The sequence below is a fragment of the Hydra vulgaris genome, chromosome 15 (assembly GCF_038396675.1).
Source record: "Hydra vulgaris chromosome 15, alternate assembly HydraT2T_AEP".
Taxonomy (NCBI): domain Eukaryota; kingdom Metazoa; phylum Cnidaria; class Hydrozoa; order Anthoathecata; family Hydridae; genus Hydra; species Hydra vulgaris.
The window spans coordinates 17,362,501-17,386,751 of record NC_088934.1 but is presented as its reverse complement, the minus strand read 5'-3'; the positions used below and the strand labels follow the sequence as shown (position 1 = coordinate 17,386,751).

Genomic DNA, 24,251 nt, shown 5'->3' with positions numbered 1-24,251 from the left:
ATAGGTTTTATTTTTTTTTTGCAAAAATCATGAAGAACAAAATAAATATAAGTAACAATAAAAACTGTTTCTATCTTTATATTGACTATCTTTCTTAAAAATCTCAATCTTGTTTTTAATCTGCCAAATTCACATTTCACCTGGTTTCTTATAGAGCGTAACATGTTGCATAATATGAGTGCAACATTTAACTGCCTCATTATTTGAACAACTTTAAAACTCTTTTATGCAAAAACTTGTTAACAGGTCTCCAATCAAGTAGTTAGAAATTAAATGATAACCATGTAAACAGTGCAATATTTGCAATGGTGCCCCTTCAATAACTTTTTATTGATAGTAGAACTTGTGAACATCTTTGCACCATGATGAACAGATCCTGGCCATTTGCATTCAACATCAATAAAGTATTCTTTACTATACATACTGCTTGTACATTAAATGAAAAATATTGTTTATAACAAAGCTAGTCTTGAGCATTTTTAATAGGACACTTTTTCATATCCTCCTTACTTTTAGGTAATGTAAATATTTAGGCCTAACTATATCATTAATGACATTGCATACAACTTTTACAGTTTTTGAAACAAAACATTGATGAACGCCAACAATATTTGCTGTCATTCAAAGGGAAACAGCATCTTTTAAATAATAATTGGTTATTGCTAATTTCTTTTATAGCATTTTTTAGGGACTTTAGTGCTTATTACACTTTACCACCATAAATCAGTTATTCCTTTTTCCACCCATTAAGTCTTTGTCTAGCATTTTTTTTCTTCCATTGCAAGTTGTTTTTTGTGGGCATAGATACGCAGCAAGTGCTAAATTTATTTTGTTTTATTATAATTTGGATGCATTTATACCATTGAATTGCAATATAAGTGCTGTAAGTAGACTGCAATATTGAAATATCAGGGTGGCCACTAAAATTTTCATAAGAAAAAGAAGATATAAGATTTTAGAGGAGATTTTGTATCTAATTTATAGGAGTTTTTTGCAAAACTACAAAATTTTGAATAAAAATAGAGGACTTAAGAGGATTTTTAAAAATAGGTTTAATGTTCATGTTTCCACATATGTGGGGTTTGAACAGGGTTCAATAATGCTGTTTTTTATGTTAAATGACCTGGATTTACTAAAGTAAACTTGTACAACTCGATGCATTTTTAGAAATTAACTAGTTTCGCAGACCAAGAATTTTTAAAACTATACTATCATCAAGAAATGAAAAAATAAAAAGGAGGAGTTAAAGAAGATATTTGATCATGTTTTCAACTTTTTAGAGGATTTTAGAGAAGATTTTTAAAAAAGAAGACTTCAGAAAATTTTAGAGGAGCTGTGGCCATCCTGATTATGAACAAAACTAATTGTAAACTATTTATACGCAGAGATGTAGGTCTCAAGATCAAAGTCTTGGTCTCGAGACCTACATCTCTGCCTTGGTTTTAGTCTTGGTCTTGAAAGCCTAGAGTATTGGTCTTGGACCTCTACTGTCTTTTACTTTGTTGATTCTTAAAAAAAATATCAACTCAATGAATGAACTAGTTATTAATAACAAACTGTAGATCGCTGTAACTTCCCGCTCTCAATGAGAGTTTGTTGCCTTGATTTGACAAGGTTCTAACTGAAATTTTTTATGTTAAGAGAATTTAAAAGAATTCTTTTAATTTTTTTACCTCTCACATGTGTGAGCATGAGCATGAGAAGTACGATACAAGTAAAAAAAAAAAGAAACAATACAATTCTTTACTATAAACTCTTTTTACAAAATTAGAAATGCTTGATGATAATGATTTTCTTGAGTTTCATCTTTTCTGACATGAGACCATATCTAAACTCCCATTATTGCAGAATCCTATTGTCATTTATATCTACTCAAAAGTCATGTTTTCAGGGAAGAACTCTAGGTATGAATGCAATATATGAATCTTTATGGACACACCACAACCCAGTTTATAAAATTTTTCAATAAGCTTTGCAAACAGATGTTTGTAATTAGGGTCCTTTCCATTTCTTAAGAATCCAAGAACTACACCATGAAATGCACAACAAGCTTCTTCTAAAGTTTTGTTACTTGCTGACTCTAGAGATGGAATATTCATTGTATCTTTTTTAATAAAAGAAAGAAAAAATAATATATAGCAACCAATATATGCATAGTAAATACTTTATGTTTAATTAAACTAAATGTAAGACTTTTAGAGAGTATGATGACCAGTATACTTACAATTTTTAACGGTTGAGGTATTGGTAGCCTATCATCATGTGGGGCAGGTACTGTAGATGATGGTATGTTTAGATATTGAATATCTTGTCTCCCTTTAGCTTTTCTGTACTTTGTAATATCATCCATACAAAAGTAATAGTCATCGTGATGGTTTTTTGGCTTTCTCTGTTTTCTGGGAACAACGAAGGCACTCCTTTTTTTTTACCTCATAACCATCCTGTTAGGGTAATTATGCACATATTACATGAAGGGCCCATGGTTTGTCCTGATCACCAAGAGCATTCCGAAATATTTTGTGTATACAATATGTAATCTTTCATGATCTAATGTAATATCTACTTAGCAAAACATATCAGGAGAATTTTTATACCCTCTAATAGCCATTAAGATAAGAATAGAGCTTACCCAGTTGCAACAAATATTTATATAATACATATTCGATACATATTTAGAGTAGCTTAAAATGTTTTTAAAACAAACTAATTTGTTCTTGAGTGCAAACTTGATAAGGGTATTTGATATCAAGCATAAAAAACATTTTTTATACATTTTATAAAAGATTTTACACCATGGAACCAGAAAACTTCATATTTAAAGTATTGATAACATATTTTTTATTATATGTTTAATTGTCTATCTTGTAACCCACTACTTTTCTTTCCTAATTCAAGTTTAGACTACAAGAAAAGCACATAAACAACTTTTAAAAATAATATACTTTCAACAATATTGTTCTAATTCTGACACCCTTCACTTTCAACCCAAAATAATCTAACTATATAATCTTGTTTATCTGTTAAATTATCTTTTCGTATAGAAAAAAGCAAATATACCTCACTCATTTTCTATTTTTTTTTTACCACTAAAAAAATTTCTATTTTGTACAGTCTGTAGGCAGTCATAACAAATAATAATATACTTACCGGTAACATAATGAAATATTCTGTATGAAATGCCAAGTAAGATCCAATAAATTTATACAAAATTAATCTAAACATATTTTTTGATATTGTTTTTAGTATAAAATTTGTAATTAAAAACAATGTCTAAAAATAATCTACTTAGGTCAAAATGATTACTTTTAAGACAAAAAATAAACTATTATTGAAAAAACCTCTTATATTTTGAAAAAAAAATTAAAGAACTTAAATCTTTTAATGGATTTTAACTTTTATATAAACCTACTATTAACATTACACACACACACGCACACATAATTATATATACATATATATACACATTGGTATATATATATATATATATATATATATATATATATATATATATATATATATATATATATATATATATATATATATATATATATATATATATATATATATATATATATATATATATATATATATATATATATATATATATATATATATATATATATATATATATATATATATATATATATATATATATATAATCTATTATTGCCCTGTTCTTTAAGAATATTGAGCACTCTATTTGTAAAATACACTAATATAATTTACATTTATATATATATATATATATATATATATATATATATATATATATATATATATATATATATATATATATATATATATATATACATATATATATATATATATATATATATATATATATATATATATATATATATATATATATATATGTATATATATATTATATATATATATATATATGTATATGTATATATATATATATATATATATATATATATATGCACACACACACACACACACACACACACACACACACACACACACACACACACACACACACACACACACACACACACACACACACACACACACACACACACACACACACACACACACACACACACACACACACACACACACACACACACGCACACACACACAAAGAAGTTTAATTAAGATTTTTAATTATTGTTTGTTTTTCTGCGGTTTACTTGGCTGCATTGAAAAACGGCTTTCGTATGGTTCGTAAAGCTTTTTTTTCAAAGTATTTTGAAACCGGAAGCGTTAAATTCCGGGTTTTGGATTTTTTTTTTTTTTTTTTTTTATTACACTGATTTTAAAATATATCCTCCTAATGCCCTAAAATTCAGTTTATGTTCCAATGGAACCCAAACATACTATTAAATTCTTTTTAGGAAGGATCCAACCCGATCTTTAGTGTGTGTCATTCTGAGACATAGGAACCAACCAATTCATTTGAAATTCATTATTGATATGCAAACTATTTTGTCGTTTTTCTAAAAACAAAATTTTTTAACGTTTGTTCCCCTGTGTTTAACACCATCCGAATATACTTTATATGTAAATATATTTTGAGATCAGTGTTTCAGTAAATAAAATATATGCGTACGCTTAGGAACCAAGGCAATTTTGTAAAAACATGGACAATTTTCTCAAACTTTATTTAACTTTGCGCAAAAGTGCAATTAAATTGTGTATAACAATGATGAATAGTATTATAGAATAACTAATGAAACATAATACTTAAGTTATTTATAAACCTGTTTTTATACACATTTGTAAAATAATTTATGTAGTCTTTGTAAACAAAGATCGTGTGATGAATCAAAATATGGAAAACAACTAGAATTAATATACTTTTTAAAAGAGTGGTTCTTCCTTATTATCTTAATAAAAACATTGCTAAATACCTTTAGCTGACAATACAACATAACTATATATATATATATATATATATATATATATATATATATATATATATATATATATATATATATATATATATATATATATATATATATATATTATATGATTAGAATAGGAAATAAATAAAACATAAATTTTACAAAAGCTGTATTTAAAGCAACTTTGCCATTTCTTTTTTTTTTTTTCCCTTTAAAATTAAAATTTAAACTACGTCTGGTCTTGTGATAATTTTGCTCTTTCCCTTTCTCGTAGAAAAAAGAAAAGTGGAAACTCAACTTAATATCAAAAAGACTTCACGTTAATTAGTTAACCTAGAGAACTTTGTTAACTGGAGAACTTTCGCATTCTTTATTCCTCGTCATTAATTTATTCAAATTATACGGGAATAAACTGTACCGCCATTAACAATCGTAAAAATATATATATATATATGCTATGTCAACAGAAAGCGAGTATTTGTCTAAGCTTGATAACAATGCAAAGCAAAGATATTTAAAAAAAAAGGTTTTATAGGTCACGTTGACCCGTATTTTCATAAAGATTTCTCTGACAATATAGATAATTTTCAAAATATAACTTATCCTGAAATTGTGAACTATTTTTAATTTGCTCCAAGTCCTCTAACTAAAGATCAATTAAAAGCATATAAAGCTCTCGATTTTTATAATCAATTTGTATCAGGTTGGATTATGAATTTGGATGTAAAAGAATTTGAGATATATGTTCTTATTCACGGCAGGGTAGGTTTTTTAAATATTAGTTCTATATAGAAATTTAAACAACATTCATACTTTTAATATTTTTTGAATTTTTAATATCTTAAGTAAAACATTCTCAAAAAATAAGCGAATTACCCTTACACCCATAGGTTATTTCTAAAAAATCAGGTAGTATAATCTGTGCACATTGCAATTGTATGGCTGGTCTAGGAGAAAGCTGCTCACATGCGTACTATTGGTGCGATACTATTTTATATTGAATGTGCAGTTAACATTAAAAGTTCAAAAACATTTACGGAGTAAAAAGCCTATTGGGTACTACCAAACTCTGAAAATATCTTATACAAGTCTCTTGCAGATATTGATTTTACCTCACCCAAATCATTGAAATATAACTTAAACAATAAAGTACATGGAATAGATAATAACAACAACAAAAAAAACCTCGAAAAACTATTTCTATTCCAACAAAGGAAGAAACTGATAAATTATTTCTTGACTTAAGCCAATCTGGAACCAAACCAATTATTCTTGCTATTGTCCTTGGGTTTACTAAGCCTTATGAACTGACAATAACAACAGACAAATATCCTGAATCTTTGCCTGATCTTTAACAGAACAATAATATTTTTTTTAACTATGAAGAACTCTTAAATGCTTGTAAAAAGAAAAAACTTATAATAACTATTGAGCAGAGTAAAAATGTTGAGAGTGGTTACACGACTTCAGACAAAAACTAAAAACTGGTTTTACTTTAGAGCAGGTCGTATCACTGCTTCAAAATTTGACAATGTATGGTGTGCTAATATTACCCAACCACCAAACTGTTTGATTATGCAAATTTGTTATCCCATTCAAGCAAACTTTTGCACAGTAGCAACAAAATGGGGACATGACTATGAAAAAGAAGCCTTTGTTTTGTATTCAACAACCATGGAAAAAAACACGCTAATTTTTCAATAAGAAATTGTGGTTTTTTTATTTCAGTTCAACAACCTTTCTTCGGTGCATCGCCAGATGCAAATGTTAATTGTGATTGTTGCAGAAATGGTTGTTTAGAGATAAAGTGTCCTTATAGTGGGAGAGATAACATCAGCGATTTATTAAGTTATAAAAATTTTTGTCTCGAGAATAATGAGGGTTATATAGCTCTCTAAAAATTGCATAAATATTACTATCAAGTTCAGTGTCAACTATATGCTTCATCGAGTAACTATTGTGACTTTTATATTTGGACATCAAAGGACTGGTATTGTGAAAGGATATTGCCGGATTATGAATTTATGGGGGAAAATATAACAAAATGTAAAAAAATTTTAAAAGAATGTATTTTACCTGAATTATTTGATAAGTTTTACAGCAAAAAAAATCATTATAATAAAGAAATACCAAATAAAAATAAACTCATATTAATAGAGCACAACTACTTTTAAAAAGAAAACAAACTTTTTATTGAGCATGATTAATGCAAAAAATAAGTTGTAACTTTGAAATATGTGTTGTATTTTAATAAAATTATTTTATTTTTGATTATAAATTTTAGTTTTACTTAACAATTCAATTCCTTTAAATGTTTATAACTATTCCACTCGAATAATTGAATCACTTATATTTATTAAAGAAGAACAAACAATAACAATTTTGTCTAGTGTGCATAATCCAGAATCTTTTGTATATAAGTAGTCTAATGGCATAATACTTAGTAGAACTTTATATTTGTTACATAAAAAACCAATAACTCTTTCCGTGTGTACTCGCGTACAAAAGCGATTTTTTGGGTTGGTTCAACATCTAAACAAGATAATTGTAGTTTCCCTTTTGAAAATCCTGGAATCTTTAATTCCCCACAGTAAAACAAAAACTCTATCAGCAATGTGAAAACCTCTATCAGCTAAAACAATATCTCCTGGAAGAATGTTTTTTAAAATTGAACAATGCTCTGTTAGGTATTTATTACTGACACATCCTCCCCAAGCCTTAGAAACAAATGTTATCACACCTTATGAGCTTACACCTATTAAGAATTTAACAGTATTACGATGTTTGTATTGAGATCAAGTCATTGCTCTTGCGTGTAGATTAGATGGTTTATTTATGAATATTTCGAAACAATCAATTATTACAGCCACTTATTTTCAAAATATTTTCGGAAGCATAAAAGCATAGTTGCAATAAGTTCACTGCGACCAGGCCATTAAATTAAATTATTCAGTCTGAAGTACATAATATCAGTCCACTTTAAAAATTTTCAGGAAGTTGATTTTAAAATTTCAAATCTATAAGCAAGATCTCTGATAGATAGATTTAGTCGCAATCTCATTAGTATTAAAGAAAATTCTTCAAAGTAGGATAAAACTAAGTTTAAATTTTCGTTGACAATAGGCTTCAAAAAAGTTAAACAATATAAAATTTTCAAATTTGGTAAGCCAGTGTAAAAAGTTACTTTTTAATCTGTAACAAACCATTCAATAGTTCCCACAAGAAGTTTTACTAAATTTGCAATTCAAAACGCAATCATAAACTAGCTTGTTTTAATATATAAGCTTTCTTTCTATTTGATTTATATTTTCGACAGTTACATCTGTTTGAACACTAACATCTACTAAGTTTTCGTTATTAATTGTGACACTTTCAGAAATATTCGCTTCATTATTTGTTGAAGTTTTATTTATCTGGAAATTTTTAAAATCATTTTCAAATGCATCTTCAGAATTGTCTAAATCAAGGGTACTGCTACTACAAGCCTTAAAATCATTTTGACTTAATGACAAATAAACGATTTTTGTGTCGTAAGTAACGTTCTTTAGATTGTTGAACTCCAAACTTAAACTTTTTGTTTCCTAGATTTAATGATGGAACCCAATCAGGATCATTCTTTGAGAAAAGTGAAGAAGGTTTTCCTAAATTAAAAAAAGGAAAATGTTGAACATGTAATGGCATTATATATTTATAATGCCATTACAAAGTTATAAAAATAAATCATAGGTAAAAACTTTACCTGTAATAAAATGGTCGCTGCAGATTCGAGTGTGAAGGACTTCAGAATTACAAACAACTCTGTTTATGGCATTTGTCCATTTATCTCTATGTTCTTTTAATAAATTTTCACCTTCTTCCCCTTGGTTTCAAACTACTTTTGGTAAACGAAAAAAAGATTTACTTTTTTCACGATTAGAACGATTTGAACACCCGAATACAGTACAAAAGTTCACCATATTATAATGTTTTTTTCTGTAACAAATATATCCATATTTATATATATGGGACTTTAATTTGAAAAAAAAAGACATTAATAAAATAAAAAGTATTGATTTACTTTCCATTTTTTAATATATAAAAATGTATAAACAAATATATACTATACAATACTATGAATATAATAATAACAAATTTAGTTCCGTCGCACAGTGTATCGCTTCATACAAGCTTGGTGGACAAAAATATTTTGTTTTGTAATTTCATTCCTAAGAATGTAGTTAACTATATTTTGGTGTTTTATTGCTTAGTTATGCAGTAGGGTAGCCTGGGGGAGGCAAGGGGGCAATTACCCCGCGTGTTTAAGCTTAAAGGGGCGCCAAAAAGTCAATTTTACTATAGAAAGTATTATTTTTTTTTTTAATTCTATTGTAAAAAAGGCGATATTTTAATTACTTTTAAGTTTTTAAAAGTTTTTATCTTGAAAAAGATAATTAAGTAATAAAAATAAATACTAAATTTCAACACATAAGTAATGTAATAAAATTTTGCATAAAATAAAAATATACTCACTACAAATATACAAAATATAAAAATATACTCACTACACCACGTAAATTAAAAAAATATTTTATTAATAATTAATTATTATCGGATAAATCATTGTTATTTTCACTACCCGATGAATCGGACTCTTAATAATCTTCATCGTCACACATAATTCTATTTTCAACAAGCTGTGCTGGTATTATAGGTGGGATAACTAAATTCAAAACTTCCAACGGTAGTTTACCAGTTTTCTTACTTGACAATTCTCTGTGTGAGTTGATGACAGGATCTGTTACCAAAAGCATATTGAGCAAATCTATATTTGTGCAAATACGTGAATTTTTTCTTGTATGGTGTTCGCGGAATCGACGAAAATCTTTATTACGGGCTTCTTGAGACTCTACCAACAGTTGTCCTATTGGAAGAAAGCATGTTTTTATAATTTCCGTGCTATGTACAAGTATTTTTTGCATAGTAACAGACATATAGTACCACGGATACAGAATAATATAAAGAGTTTTGGCTTCAGAACAAAGCTTTTCAAATTCATAATAGTTAATATCATAGCCAGAGGAAAGTGTTTTTAATAAAACATTGAAATTTTTAATGAGATTGATGTCTAAACCCGTAATCTCGCCACTCAACTCTGGCTTCATAAAAAACCTGCGAGCTGTATTCCCAAAGCCAGGTTTTGGTTTATCTACAATAAGCCCATATGCTTTTTAAATTTTTGTTTGATATCTTCTGAACGTTTTTTGACACTAGATTTATCTTGATCGCTTCTAACTTGCCACTTTTTTATATCTAAACGATAGCTAATGTGTAGCATGCACTCAAAAAAATCCACGCATGCAAAGTAGACAGACCAAAACCATAATGTTCTTTTTTAACAACTAAGTCTTTTAGTTCACCGTTCATCATTTTAGGAGTCGCACCACATATCTAACATTTTTGTTAGGAACCTGTGTCAGTCAAGGCATTGCAAACTTTTTCATCTATCATTGATAGTATTAGATCGTGTTTAACAGTAATTTAAAATTCGTTGAGTCTTATAGATGTTATACAAACAAAAACTCATCAGTAGCATCAGAGTTTTTAAATCTCTGTTTGTATGTGTTGTGACCGGAGCTCCCATCACATCCCCATTTGCTAATTAGTGTGAATGGCGTGGTAAAAGTAATACTTTTAAGAACTTCGCATTGGGTTTCAATTAGGCGTTCAGTAGTTTTATCAAGTATAGCTTGTAGGCTAATTTTGGCACGTGTTTCTGTAACAGAAATATGTTCATCTAATGGGTAACATAACTTTTTCGACCTGCATAGACTATAATAAGATAGAAATAGTATATGCCCTGCCTTTAAAGACCACTTTCTCTTCTGTTTATAAGAATGACTTGTACATTTAGAGTCAATGTAATAAGCTAATGTCTCGTCACGATTTAACTGCCTGCCACCACAAATAAAGTCTTTTGATCTAATTTTTCTGATGATTCCAGACTTTTTCTGATTAAAGTAGCTTGGTTTCTGTGCCCCAACACACGGCATGCTACTTCAGCAGCTGTGGTCAACTCAGTTGCACTTTGCAATTTTACTAAGTTTTCAACCCTTCGTTTTTTGGTTTTAAAGGACGAGTCTTCAAAGTTCTTTTTTGGTGGTCCTTGAATTTCTCCAGATGATTAAAAAGTCCATTGCTGGTATATACTTTAAATTCTACACTTGCCCCTAACCAAATTTTCTAACCAAACTTTATTTTTGTTTAAAAAACGGTCTATCATCGTATAAGCTGCAGACCATTTTATTGCGAATTTTGAAGCCATGCATGAAATTTTTAACAGCAAAGACCTCTCAAAATATCTAGTCAAATCAGTTACATCAGTAACAAAATCTTTGCAAAATAAAATCCAATAAACGAGAATTTCTTTCTTCTTGATTATGTCTTCGCCATTCTTCAAATAACTCCATTTTTGAAAAAGAGCGCACATGATCTAAATGAAATTTAATAACAAAAAATTGTGGATTTATGTTGTGAAAATTTTTCCTTTGTTGTACACCTTTGGACTTTAGCTATACACTGTTTATAAATTAGCTTGGATACATGCGGATACAAAAAGTTGTATAAATTTAAAAATTAAAAACCAAAAAATATTTTACAATTTTAACCCAGTTTTTTAAACCATATTTTAACACATATTGCTTAACTTTTAAATAAAATATTTAATGTAATTAAATAGTACTTACCCTCAAAAGTAAAATCTGCTGCATTAAAATGATTGCTCTCTTTTATTCTTGTTAAATGTTAATGCAACCATTGTAAATTTTTAAGTAATTTTTTTCAAAAATGAAATTATATCTTAACGCCTTTTTAATTGCTTATGACTCATTCCTCTGGAATGTTTTTCATAATTAACACCGCAAGTTATTACTAATGTAGGACTGTTATTGTGAAAATATTACCAATCAGTCGATTTCTTGATATGACTTTTGTCCACCTAGCTTGTATGAAGCGATACAATGTGCGTCGCCTTAGTTGTATTCCATAATGGCAGAATTTGAATCAAAACAATTCTTAATTGTTTCATGACGACGACCTAGGAACGGTGATTACTTCAATGTTTACACTTAATATTTAAAAAGTTAAATTTGAAAAAAATAATTTGGTAAACACCTGAGTAATGTTTATTTCCTTGACAATAAAGCATAAAAAAACAAGCAATAAAATAAAATGTAGAGAAAAATGTATACATATCAATTAAAACTTTTCTTTTTAATAAACAAACATTTTTTAGTTCTTAATTTCATTGCAAAGTTTTAACTTTTCCTCTGCTTCACAATAAACTCTCATAAGTTAAAAACTTTTAACCTTGCTTTCAATTTTTTGAAAGTGACTCAGAAAAGTGAAAGCTCGACTGAGAGTCCACGGAAAATAAACCTAAATAACATGTTAATATTATTTAGGTAAATATGTTAATACGAATTAATATCGTTATATAAAGGTATTAACTAGGAAAAAGTTCTTTTTTATTCTAAAAAAAAAATTTTATTAAAAAAAAAATGAAAATGAAAAAAATAACTTTTTTTATTTTTAAAATATCATATTTATAGATATTCGAAATATCAATGAACTTACAGTTTTTTTTTATAGAGCTTTTAAAAACTTAAATAATAAATAAATTTAAAAATGGTTGTATGACTGTATTTTTTATATATATTTCAGATTTCTATTAACAATCTCTTTAATTATCACTACCCTCTAAAAAATGAAGCGTTGATTTGATGTTGATCAACGTTGATTTTGCGTTGACATTAGCGATCAACGGCGATCAACTATAAATGGATGTTGTAGCAACAGCAATGTTACCAACAGCAAATCAACGTTTATTTACAAACACTGAGCGTTCGTTGATTTACTGTTGACAAAAAACAAATTTATTGAGCTGCTTACTAACAGCAATTTGCTGAGCAAACAGCATGTTCTGCTGGGATTTTTTTGTTATTTTTGGTGGTAATAAACGTTTGTTCAAATTTTAATTATATTACGGTACCGTAATATAATTAAAACCTTTATAGATGGATAGAATAAATGGACAGATAAAACCTATGAAATGAATATAAACTTTATTGAAAAACATATATTTTGTTAAGTAATTATATTTTCAGTTCTTGAATAAAGATTATTCTAATGAAATTAGGGTAGTTCTTTAACTATTTGAGGATAATAGAACATCTTAATATAAAAATTTTAACAATTTAAAATAAAAAAGTCACAACTTAGCAGCAATTTGGCTTATTAATGCTTATTATAATAACATTGCTATTATCATAGCAAACTAGTAATGTTTATGACTGCAAGTATTTGCCTGATAAATTCTGACTGCAAACTAAAATCATATAGTACAAAATGCAATTTAAATTGGTTTTTTCTGATTTCTTTTGAAGATGTGCACAGCGATATATTTATGTTTTCAATCACTTTGCCTGAAAATAAATTTTGTTTAAGTAAAGTTGAATCTTATTATGGTGATGTTGACAACATTGCAGTTGAAAGTAGTTAATACAGTAGTATTGATACTCTCACTTCAACAAAAGATTTTTTATATGAGTGGTCATTAAAATACTGTATAAAATATGATGCTTTAAATGCACTTTTATTTCACTTAAATAAATTTACTCCATCTATACCAAAATGCAGGCAGACATTACAAAAATCTCTTCAAAAAGTTAATGTTTTATATGTCAGTGGAGGCGATTATATATATCTTAGAGTTGAAAGTGCAATTGATTATTATATATCAACAGTTGGAAATAAGGAAAAGCTTGATCTAATTGTAAGTATTGATGGTGCACCTATGTACAATAGTATAAAGACTTCCATTTGGCCTATACTATTTACAATTAACAGAAAAGAACCATATGCTGTTGAGTACTTTGAAGATTTTATTCTTGATATGAAAAAATTTCAAACTAATGGGTATAAACAGCTGCATGTGACTATTAAACTTTGCACTGACATGGCTTTTAAAAATAATTTGTATAAAGAAGAAGGTCACCAACTTGACAAGAGTCTTTCTCCGCTTGCTCAGTTAAATTTCCCAATGGTAACTGGATTCCCATTGGACTATATGCACCTTATATGTCTTGGGGTAAATAAAAAACTTCTAATAAACTGGTGTAAAGGTCCCCGATGTATTAGAATAAGTTAATCTGTTAAAGACAGTATTTCAAATGAACTCATAAATTTACGAAGTTATACACCATCCAATTTTCAATGTAGACCACACTCTTTAAATGAACTTGAGAAGTGAAAAGCAACAGAGTTTTGATTCTTTTTGCTTTATGCTGGACCTGTTGTTTCAAAAAGGAAAAATAAATAAAACTAACTATGACTTATTTGTTTCTCTTTCAATTGCTATGCACATACTGCTTTCTGATAAAATGGTGAAAAATGAATTGTTGCATTTGCTAAACAGTTGCTTATATGGTTTAATTAGAGAAGTACAAATTTTGTATGGGGAGATCTTGGTAACATACAATGTTCATAGCATGATTCATTTAGCTGATGATTGTGTTAACTTTGGGGAGAGTCTTGATCATCTAGCAGCTTTTCCTTTTGAAAACTTTTTGGGTTGAATTAAAAAAATGGTGCGAAAATCATATCAGACTGTTGCCCAAAAAGTGAATCAATTAGATGAGAGAAAAAAGTTGGATATTTTTCTTAGAGAAAGGAATGGTAAAGAAATTTCTGTCCAAGTGGTTAATAAAAAGATCACATCAAATCTACGAGACAGAGTTTATGTCATTCAAGGCAAAGGGTTTATTTTAGTAGAAGAGGTTTTGGTAGATCTTGCAAAATGCATCACTCTAAATCGTCATTCAGTTCGAAAGTTTTTTCCTAATTGTTTTGAAACATCTTATTTAGACAATTGTTATGTAAATTCATTAGCCAACCTAAAAACAATTTTTCTGAAAAAAAAAAAAACTTTTGAAAAAAGGCTTGATGATACCTCTTCAAAAAGGTGGTTATGCTTTTTTTTTCTACTTAGACATTGTGATATTGCTTATGATCACTGATTTCTTGAATTAAAACACAAATTTTGATTATACTTGCAAAGCATCAATTTTTAAAGAATGTCTGTGCATGTGTCATTATGTAAAATTTGTTATAAATTTGTCAAATATATAGTTCATTGAATAATTTTAAAGTGAGTTTAATGCATTTTAATTAAATATTATAAATTTTTTGTGTGAAACAAATACCTGGTATGTTTATAGAAATAATAAAATATTTACGCTGGTGTTTTACATTAATAAGTATAAAAAGCGTTTTACAAAGTTCATTGTTTTTAATCTCTAATGTATTTTTAATTTTATTTTGTAACTTATATAAGATTGTTTAGAATTAAATTGCACCAGAATATTGAAATGTCATTTGCCATTGTTTAATTTTTAAATGGAAAAATTAAAGTAGTGGTAGTGATTACTAAAAGTTGGATGAAAAATGATGGGAAAAGCTTCTGGCATTTATTTAAAAGTTCCGCTGCGATTCGTAAAGCTGTCACAACCTTGCAGGCACCAACCTCTGATTGGAAGATATACCCAGCAAGGATTTTATACACTACAGGTTTGCATATTACTATAAAAAAATGTAAAAAAATTGAATTAGATACTGAACTGTATGTTTTGACCAGGGCACTGGAGAGGATAAACATGTGCTGGTGCAAATTTATTTTGGGCCCCCCTTTACAATATGACTATTCTCTCATTTAATATCACTTATTTTAAATCCAATATTCCAACAGGCATTTGTTTAAATTATATGTTCTGAATGTCATTAGAATGTTTAAAGAAGATTCTTAACAATTTTTTTAATCGTTGACAAAAACATTTTTATTTTGGAGTCTTTATAAAAAAAAGTTTTTTTAACAATGTTTTTATTTTTTTTTTAAATTTTCAGTGTTTTTTAAAAACTAAAAAATTCATTAATTTTCATGGGTTTTTCATTAAAATTCATTAATTTTTATGCGGTGCACCAACTGCACCCCATTCTCATAGCGCCTGCTTTTGCCGCAAACATTTCAATTATATTTTTTTATTAGATATCGATAAATGATTTTACGTACATAGATTTGTGTTTAGATTTTTATGAAAAAGCTCAGTCACGCTTAGAGAAAACAGCAGATACTTTAAAAATTGAAACTGACACCGAAGAGAAAAAAGGGACAAAGCAAAAGTAAATTTTACTAAAATTATTTTTAAATAAATAAATAATTTTGCAATAAAGAATTACACAAATCATGCACTGTTTTTGTTTAAAAAGTAAAGTTTATATTAAAGGAGAAAGACGGCAATGGCATTCTCTGAAAGTGATGAAGATATTGTGGTTGGTGATGAAGAACTATACAGAAGATATTATTTTGATAGCTCAAATAGCTAAAGAACATCTAACGTGATTCTAAATATAGCAGGTTAACTATTTTTGTAAAAGTAGTATAATGGTTTGTTAAAATAAACATGCTTATTTTTTTACTGAATTATAAATGTTTTTAAATCAATATCAACTCCCCATTTACACAGTGAAATAGCAAGCTTTTCAGTTGCTGAAAATAACATTGACTTCTCGAAAGAAACTAATCTATCTCAAGGGAAAATGATGTTTTCTTCAAATATATTGGTAAAAAAAAAAGTCCTAATGTTGCTTTTGTTCTAATTAAAATCTGTGTGCGTGTGCAGTAAAAAAATTAATAGAAATCAGAACTATATGTTATAGAATATAATTTTGTTGACAAGTTTAAATAAAATCACTATAAAATGTTTAAAAATTTTGTTTAATTTTTGTAGGTATAATTTATCTATACCTAGGTAGAAAATGGCTCTAAAAATTGTGTTTTGGATAAAGAGGATAGCAGAGAAAGACATTTGTCTTGCCAGGGTAAATAAAATTTTTAAGAATGTACATTTCAATGTGTTAATCAAAGTTTTATTTATTTTTTCCATTTAGGTAATTTTTCATGGTTAATTTTTTACAAAATATTTTACATAAATAATAACAATATTATTTATTTTACTACATTTTTTTTTAAGATTTTCAAAAAGTTGCGTTGAGTTGGATGGCAAAAATAGATAAAAAGGTACTACTGTTGCTTTTTATTTTAATATCAAGGATTGCATAATACCCCCACAAATTTTCAAAATTTTGAATCAAATCAGAAAAGTGATTCAAGAGTCAATTTTAAAAATCCATGTATTGAAATTAAGATTAATATTTAATGAAAATTAATATAAATTTCATTCATATAGAATGAACATAATATGTATTCTGACCCTTAAGTAATTTTTATTTTTTTAATAATAGATGAGTTCTCTTAGTCGTTGTGGAGGTAATACTCCATTTAAATTGGCTTTTGCTTTTGGAAAGTTGTTGATGAGCGAGGATGCTGGGGCCTGTTTTAATGTCTCTGGTGGTTCATTGAAGATAAATTTTAAAATATACACCCTGTATCATATGACAGTGGGTTAGAATGGTTTTATGCATTTTTTTAGATTTTTTTTTTTACAGGAAATATATTTTGTTTGCCCTAGTCAGTCATTTATGTAACTATTTGCTATAATTTCTGCAGTTTGATTTTTTTTTAATTTGATTTGAATTTTTGATTTAGATGCGATTACACGACAGCATCATGGTGCAAAAATTTGCGAAGGTTGATCAGGCATTTCGAAATTTTTAAGACAATCAGGAACACGACTCAATCAAAAAGTTTTAAAAATGAACAATGCTGCAAACGCTAAATAAATTGTTTGAAAATGTAAATTTTGTGTTAAATTCAATAAAAAACTTTCTTACTTAACGCAGTGCCTACTTTATTTCATTATTCTTTTGAGTTAGCTTTTAATTGCTCTATCAATAAATTTTTTGCTAAATCCTTTATTTACAGCCTGTTTTTTACAAAACAAATTAAGATATGAGCAATATGTATAAATTTTATATATAAATATTTTATATATGTGCATATATACATACATAATATATATATCAATTATAAATTATTAGAAAATCACTTAACAAAAATTTTTTCAATTAACACAGTGTTTCATCAATAAAAAGACTCATCAGAAATAATGAGTTTTTTTTATTGATGACAGCATTTCTGATGAGTCTTTTTATTGATGAAACACTGTGTTAAATGAAAAAAAAATTTTGTTTAGTGATTTCCTACTAATTTATAATTGCTCTGTTCTTCTAAGAACATTGAGCACTCTATTTTGTAGAATACATTTTAAAGTTGTTTAAATATATATATATATATATATATATATATATATATATATATATATATATATATATATATATATATATATATATATATATATTTATATATATATATATATCAACTATTTACGAAATATATATATGTTTATATATAGATATATAAACATATATATATTTCGTAAATAGTTGATATATATTTTTTTGATATATGCATCAAAAAGCGATATCAAAATGCCGTCGACTATTATAAAAATCAGTGTTGAATCACCAGAAAAAATGTTTGTTGATTAAACGTTGAAAAGCAACATTCGATCAACGTTTTTTGTAAACACCAAATCAACGTTGATAAGTGGCTAACATTTTGGACAAAAAATCAATATGGAATCAATGTTGACGAGAAACATTGAATCAACATCAAATCAACGCCTCATTTTTTAGCGGGTAGAAATAATTCTATAGTGAATGATTTATGGAGCCATACTTTAATGCAGATTTTTATTCCAAACACACAACTTTTTAATCTATTTTTTGTAGTAATAAAAGTGTTTTATCTTGTTTTGCTGTCGTCGGTATTACAAAATTATTTGGATACAAGAAAGGAAAGCAGAGAGTAATACAAGAAGAAGCTGTTTATAATTGCAACGATAAAAACTAGTTTTTGCTTCTCATGAAAATCAACCATTTGTGGAAAAAACAAAAGCTTTTAACTTACGTGGATAGATAACTTCCAATCGCTTACTTTTGTAAGTATGTTTGATGATGCTTTCAGCGCAAAAAGAATGCTTTTTAAATATCAAATACATCACAAAATGAGCTGTTAACGTGTTGCAAGGAAGAAATTCAAGACAATATAACCGAAAAATCAAAAGTCTAAGTACTCTTCTTTTATTGCTGATGAAACTCAAACAATTTAAATTTATTTATTTATTAGGTTTGTTAATTCTTATTTAGATAGAAGGAAAAATTTTTCAAGTTTACACATTGTTCTAATAGTGTTACTGATGAGGGTTTATTTATTGTTTTACTAAAAGCCGTTTCTAACTTTTCATTGGTTATTATGTATTGTAAAATGATAATAACCAAAGAAAAGTTAAAAACGTTTTTTATACAGCTCTTCTAATTACGCGGTTGTTACAGGCAAGTACTAATGATATTTTTATTGGTTTAAATCTTTTACAGTCATTAGAAGATATTGTCTCTATTTAGAAATATTGTTAATCACCACCTTCAATTATGCTATAAACAGGCTTTAAAGATAAATGCTAGTTACAAAGAAAAATATTAGAAGAAGTCTAAATGCTTTAGTTTAGCTTTCAAACAGAGTTGTTAATAAATAGTAAACAAGTTTTTAACAAGTTTGCTTTAAATACTTGTGGGTTGTGTTTTAAATAAAATTCAAACATAAAAGAAGTATAATTAAAAAAAAGTCTTTTTAAACCTTTGTTTTAAAATCTATTTTCATAGCTACACATCTTTGTAAAAACATTTGGCATAGAACAGTTATTAGAATAAAGTATTTGAGTTCTTTATTACTGTTGTACATAATACATAACTATATAAAAACTTTTTTACTCTTACTTAGTATTTTAGCGATGTTTTAAGTGATATTTTTTAGAGAATGGTTCCTTTTGGTAGATTGAGTGTATTTTTATAAAATACACTCAATCTACCAAAAGGAAGTCAAAACTTAAAAAATGTGGGAGATGAGGGGACTTTCCTTATGCTCGTAGAAATTCCTAAACCCGCCCCTAAAATACTGTGCCCCTTAGTTTCCTAGCTTGGATACTATTATTATCTTGATTATTTATATTATATGAGTTTAAAAAAAAAAAGTTTTTGGCATTGAAAATATAAAATACTTTCACCAGAGTCCCCCACCTTGGATACTATTATTAACTTGATTATTTTTATTGCTAGACAAAAATTTGTTTCTCTTGGTGTATGTGTTTGACAGATATAATATATATAATAGCTAATTAAAATCAGATCAAGTTTTTGATTTGTTATGTATTAACAAGTAACAGCCTTAATATTGCCAGCCTAAATAAAGTGAATCAAATTTTAGAATATGAAGTTAGATGTTTTTGTCTGAAAAGCTGGGACTAATCGTGTCCTCAAAAGTCTAATTAGTACGCCGATTAACGTAGATTTGCTCATTGTTTATTATTTCATCAAACAAGCTTGTTCATGTTATTTACTTTTGTATGGATCTTATTTTGCATTCATATCCACACACGCAAGCATCAACAATCTTTTCTAAATTTTTCAGTTGTGAACAAATTTTGAAACATTGTATCATGAACTAATGAACCAAGCTCATTTTTTTTGATTAATGTTCTATTTAGATAAACTGTCTATTTAATTTCTATATAATGTCGTTTAAGCTGAATTTTTTTATCATCTAATTAAATAGAATCTAACTTATTAATGAACGATAATTAAAAAGTACCATAAACAATTTTTAGCAAGCTTTATTATTCATGAAAAGGATTTAATATATCTTTATATAGTTCCCTTTCATAATATATATTTGGAATATTAGGTTTTCATATTACTTAGACTAAAAATTGTAAAAATGATGAAGTTATGAAAATAAGTTGGAAAATTTTGTCTATATGATTTGCGTTCTTTTTGGTTTTCTTATAAAAAATAAAGCATTAAAAAAAAAACAAATAAATAAACATTTTTAAAAATCTAACTTCTGTTTACATTTTTCTCCAAAAGTTTTTTTCAAAAATCAAACCTCTGTTCATATTTTTGTTCATTTCTTATTTCTCTGTAATTGAACATAAAGATATTAACTTTTTAAATTCAAACATAAGGACCTGACATCACTTTAAGTTAAACATAAGGACCTGACATCACTTTAGGTTAAACAATAGGACCTAGCTTTACGTTAAAACAAATATTTGTTTGGTTTAATTTAGACTACTTAGCTAAGGAGAGAACTACATTCTTGTCATTTTATTCTCATAAAAATCACAGAAAAACTTTATAATTTCATAAAATATCGATTGTTGAGGTAGTATTATTTTTGAATGAGATATAATTACATTCTTGCCATTTTATTCTCATAAAAATCACAGAAAAACTTTATAATTTCATAAAATATCGATTGTTGAGGTAGTATTATTTTTGAATGAGATATAATTACATTCTTGCCATTTTATTCTCATAAAAATCACAGAAAAACTTTATAATTTCATAAAATATCGATTGTTGAGGTTGTATTATTTTTGAATGAGGTATAAGAAAAAGACCATATTCAGAAAAGATTTTATTATTTAAAAAACAAATAAACAACAAAGAAATTTCAATTTAGGTCCAAATGGGCATCTTATTGGATGCTTAGCAGGTAAATTAATGGATTAATAGCTTAAATTACATGATTATTCGTTTTTAATTCGTTTTTTTGTTAGCCCAAATCAACGTAAACTGTTCTTTTGCAGTTTTCTTTTCTTTGCGCAATTTTTTTCTACTCATCTTTGTCACATTTTTCTGCTAATTTGCTTTCATCGAACTTTTCCTTCTGCCTGAACTTGGCATTTTATGTTGGCAAATTTCTTTTTTTACAGGCTTTTTGGGAGTTTGTAACTCTGTCTTGACTGATTTTTGTGGTTTTGCTCTCAACTTAATACAGCAACTTGAGGATGTTTAATTAAAGAGCCTGCGAAGGAAAACTTGTGATCGTTTTTGTTTTTAAATAATATATAATCGAAATATAGAAGTAATCTACAAAGCTCGAAATGCTTTAAATAAACACAGTTTAACACAATTACATTTCTCTTCAATCCATTGCCATATAAATTATGCAATTATTGCATGGGATAATACTATTAAACCTAAACTGCTACCTTTTTATCGTCAGCAGAAGCATGTTGCTCGTCTTATCAATTATAAAAGATCGATTTGCTCATGCTTAACCATTATTATTTCAAATGAAAGTTCGTAATAATTATCAGCTGAATATTTTATACACACTTTGTTTTATGTACTAATGCAAAACCAACGCATCTCCTGTTTTTTTTCATAATCTATATACCTTAAAAGATGAAAATAAATATAACTTAAGAAATTATAATCTAATTAGGCAACCTTTTTCTCTTACTAATTTTGGAAAGTCGTGTATTGCATTTCGAGAAGCTTTTCTTTAGAACAAAATAGTTTTGAAAAACATATTTTTAAATTCTTCTGAAAATCAATATGAAGTTTATTACATAAGGTAATATGTAATAGTATATCTGATCCACATCTTATGTGTTTATGAAAACAGTACTTTTTTTAAATATTTTTGTATTTATGTATAAAAGTATCAAGAATTTCTTTATACCAATTTTATTTATATATTCTTACAAAATTTATGTTCTCGCTAATTATTACTACGACATTGTTTTGTTCGGTCGGAAATCATTGCACCCCATGAAAGTCGGAAATCATTGTACCCCACGAAATGGGGTACAATGATTTCCGACTTAGGGCGCTTTGATCTTACATGAGTAACATGATTTACATGTTTATTATTACTTTACCTAAGTGCTACAAATGCTTTAGTTGAAGGGTATTAGTGTATATTATATAATACATTTCAAAAAAAGTAAAATTATAAAAAAATATATAACATTACAAACTAATACACACCAGTGTATAAAGTTTTCATTAAAATAAATTTTCATTAGAAGAATGACCACAATTCTATCTATGGAAATAAGCCCGTAAAATAGTTGCCTATGTTTAACAATTCTTTTTCTAGCAGATTTTTTGGGTAAGGTTTCAAAACTTCAGGTAAAAGTAATGAAGCGATGCTTGACACTTTGCTCAAAAAACTTGTTTCATGATGTATCACAGGTATTTCAGACTCCATGCCATCAACATGTGCTACAGTCGTTTCAGGTTCCACAAGAATTGTGTTTACTGCATTTGGAGCAGCACAATCTGTAACTGATAATGGTAAATATTCATCATCTTCACAAACTTCTGGATTAAATGACTCAATGCCAGTTACTTGAAATCCTCTCTGTATATTAGATGGTGAGAAAGCTTTTGTATATGGTTCGCAAACTATTGAAACAGTATCGTAAATGGTCATAGATCTTGGATTTGTGACCATCCAATTGTCACACGCATTGTGAAACCTTTTCAATGGTCTAAAAACAGTTCTATCCAATGGTTGTAATTTATGGGTACGATGGGAGGAAAACTTAGCATTGTAGTTTCATGTTGAATTGCAAGATCCAAAGCTCTAACAGAAACATGATTTTTATGGCTGTCCAGAAGTAACAAAACTGGAGATTCATGAGAACAATTTGAATACCTTACAAAATGTTTTATCCATTCTATAAAAATGTTTGAATTCATACAACCAGAAGGATTTACAAATTCTTTGCATCCAGGAGGACTTTTTTTTTACAGCAAACTCATATGCCAGTAATCGTGTTGACTTAGTTGAAAGTCTATAGTTCATTTATAATGCAAGTAGTAAATAACTTGATAAACTTTTTGCACCTTCTGCAGTCAAAACTTGCTTATTGTTGTAATTAGACTTAAAAGATTCATTTGGATTGAGCTTCTTTTTATGGCAATATATTTTTAAAGTCATTCGATTTATGCTAAACTTGTGAGCGACAACATTCACTGGTCTACAACATTCACTGGTCTGCCCTCTAAAACTTCATTAACAGCTGCTTTCATTGTATCACATGATTTAGCAACTCTGTCTGTTTTTTTTTTCTATACCTAACCATACAAAGATCTGAAAATTAAAATAAAAAAGTTTAAAATAAAATATTTGTTTTAAAAAAAGAATTTTACATTTTAATATTATCATTTTAAAAACATCGATAAATACAAATTTCTCTCGATACTATACTTATTTTTTAATTTTTTAATAATACGTACTAATACAATTTTAATAGTTTACACAATATAAGTATACTAATATTGTGTAAACGAATTGTAAACTTATGTAAAACTAAAAACTAATATTATTAATATTAGTTTTTAGCACTATTACATTTTAAAAATGAAATGTTAAAAATTATGTAAAAATTTTTTATTCGTCATAATTATGAATATTATAATAATTACTTAAGTACATGCTATTTGTTGAAATGTATAAAATTTAAACAAAAAATAATT

The 24,251-nt window shown here is 27.2% G+C and overlaps 2 protein-coding genes and 1 long non-coding RNA gene across 8 annotated transcripts in view; 1 reads left to right on the top strand and 2 right to left on the bottom strand.

The window, feature by feature from the left end:
* Positions 1 to 3,223, bottom strand: part of LOC136072128 (protein PFC0760c-like) — a 57,644-nt gene extending 54,421 nt beyond the window's left edge. Inside the window, exon 1 of the mRNA XM_065820582.1 lies at positions 3,148 to 3,223. Coding sequence (XP_065676654.1) covers positions 3,148 to 3,222 — 75 coding nt within the window. The 5' untranslated portion in view covers position 3,223. The remainder of the gene's footprint in view (positions 1 to 3,147) is intronic.
* A 3,892-nt stretch (positions 3,224 to 7,115) lies between these two features.
* LOC136092169 (uncharacterized) lies at positions 7,116 to 11,942 on the bottom strand. The gene is made up of 3 exons (XR_010644251.1): positions 11,591 to 11,942; positions 8,608 to 8,840; positions 7,116 to 8,509 (listed from the first exon to the last, which is right to left on the bottom strand). It is a non-coding gene; the product is annotated as an uncharacterized LOC136092169 (long non-coding RNA).
* A 655-nt stretch (positions 11,943 to 12,597) lies between these two features.
* Positions 12,598 to 17,694, top strand: LOC136091462 (uncharacterized). 6 transcript variants are annotated; one of them, XR_010644006.1, is made up of 8 exons: positions 12,598 to 15,470; positions 15,986 to 16,079; positions 16,184 to 16,314; positions 16,424 to 16,520; positions 16,688 to 16,778; positions 16,931 to 16,977; positions 17,202 to 17,361; positions 17,506 to 17,694. XR_010644006.1 is itself a non-coding variant. In XM_065819066.1 (8 exons), the coding sequence occupies exons 4-8, from the start codon at positions 16,497 to 16,499 to the stop codon at positions 17,550 to 17,552; spliced, it is 348 nt and encodes a 115-aa protein (XP_065675138.1). In that variant the 5' UTR covers positions 12,598 to 15,470; positions 15,986 to 16,079; positions 16,184 to 16,314; positions 16,424 to 16,496; the 3' UTR covers positions 17,553 to 17,694. The 6 variants fall into 6 exon arrangements, 2 of the variants coding, with proteins under 2 accessions (XP_065675138.1, XP_065675139.1); XM_065819066.1 differs by having other exon boundaries at positions 16,709 to 16,778; XR_010644007.1 differs by lacking the exon at positions 16,424 to 16,520 and having other exon boundaries at positions 16,709 to 16,778.
* The last annotated feature ends 6,557 nt before the right edge of the window (positions 17,695 to 24,251 follow it).

Bases quoted from the DNA above. Each gene is read 5' to 3' on its own strand.
- LOC136091462 (XM_065819066.1), top strand. From the start codon at position 16,497: ATGATGTTTTCTTCAAATATATTG. The intron at 16,521-16,708 runs GTAAAAAAAAAA...ATCTATACCTAG, and splicing joins TGTTTTCTTCAAATATATTG to GTAGAAAATGGCTCTAAAAA. The intron at 17,362-17,505 runs GTTAGAATGGTT...TTTTTGATTTAG, and splicing joins CCTGTATCATATGACAGTGG to ATGCGATTACACGACAGCAT.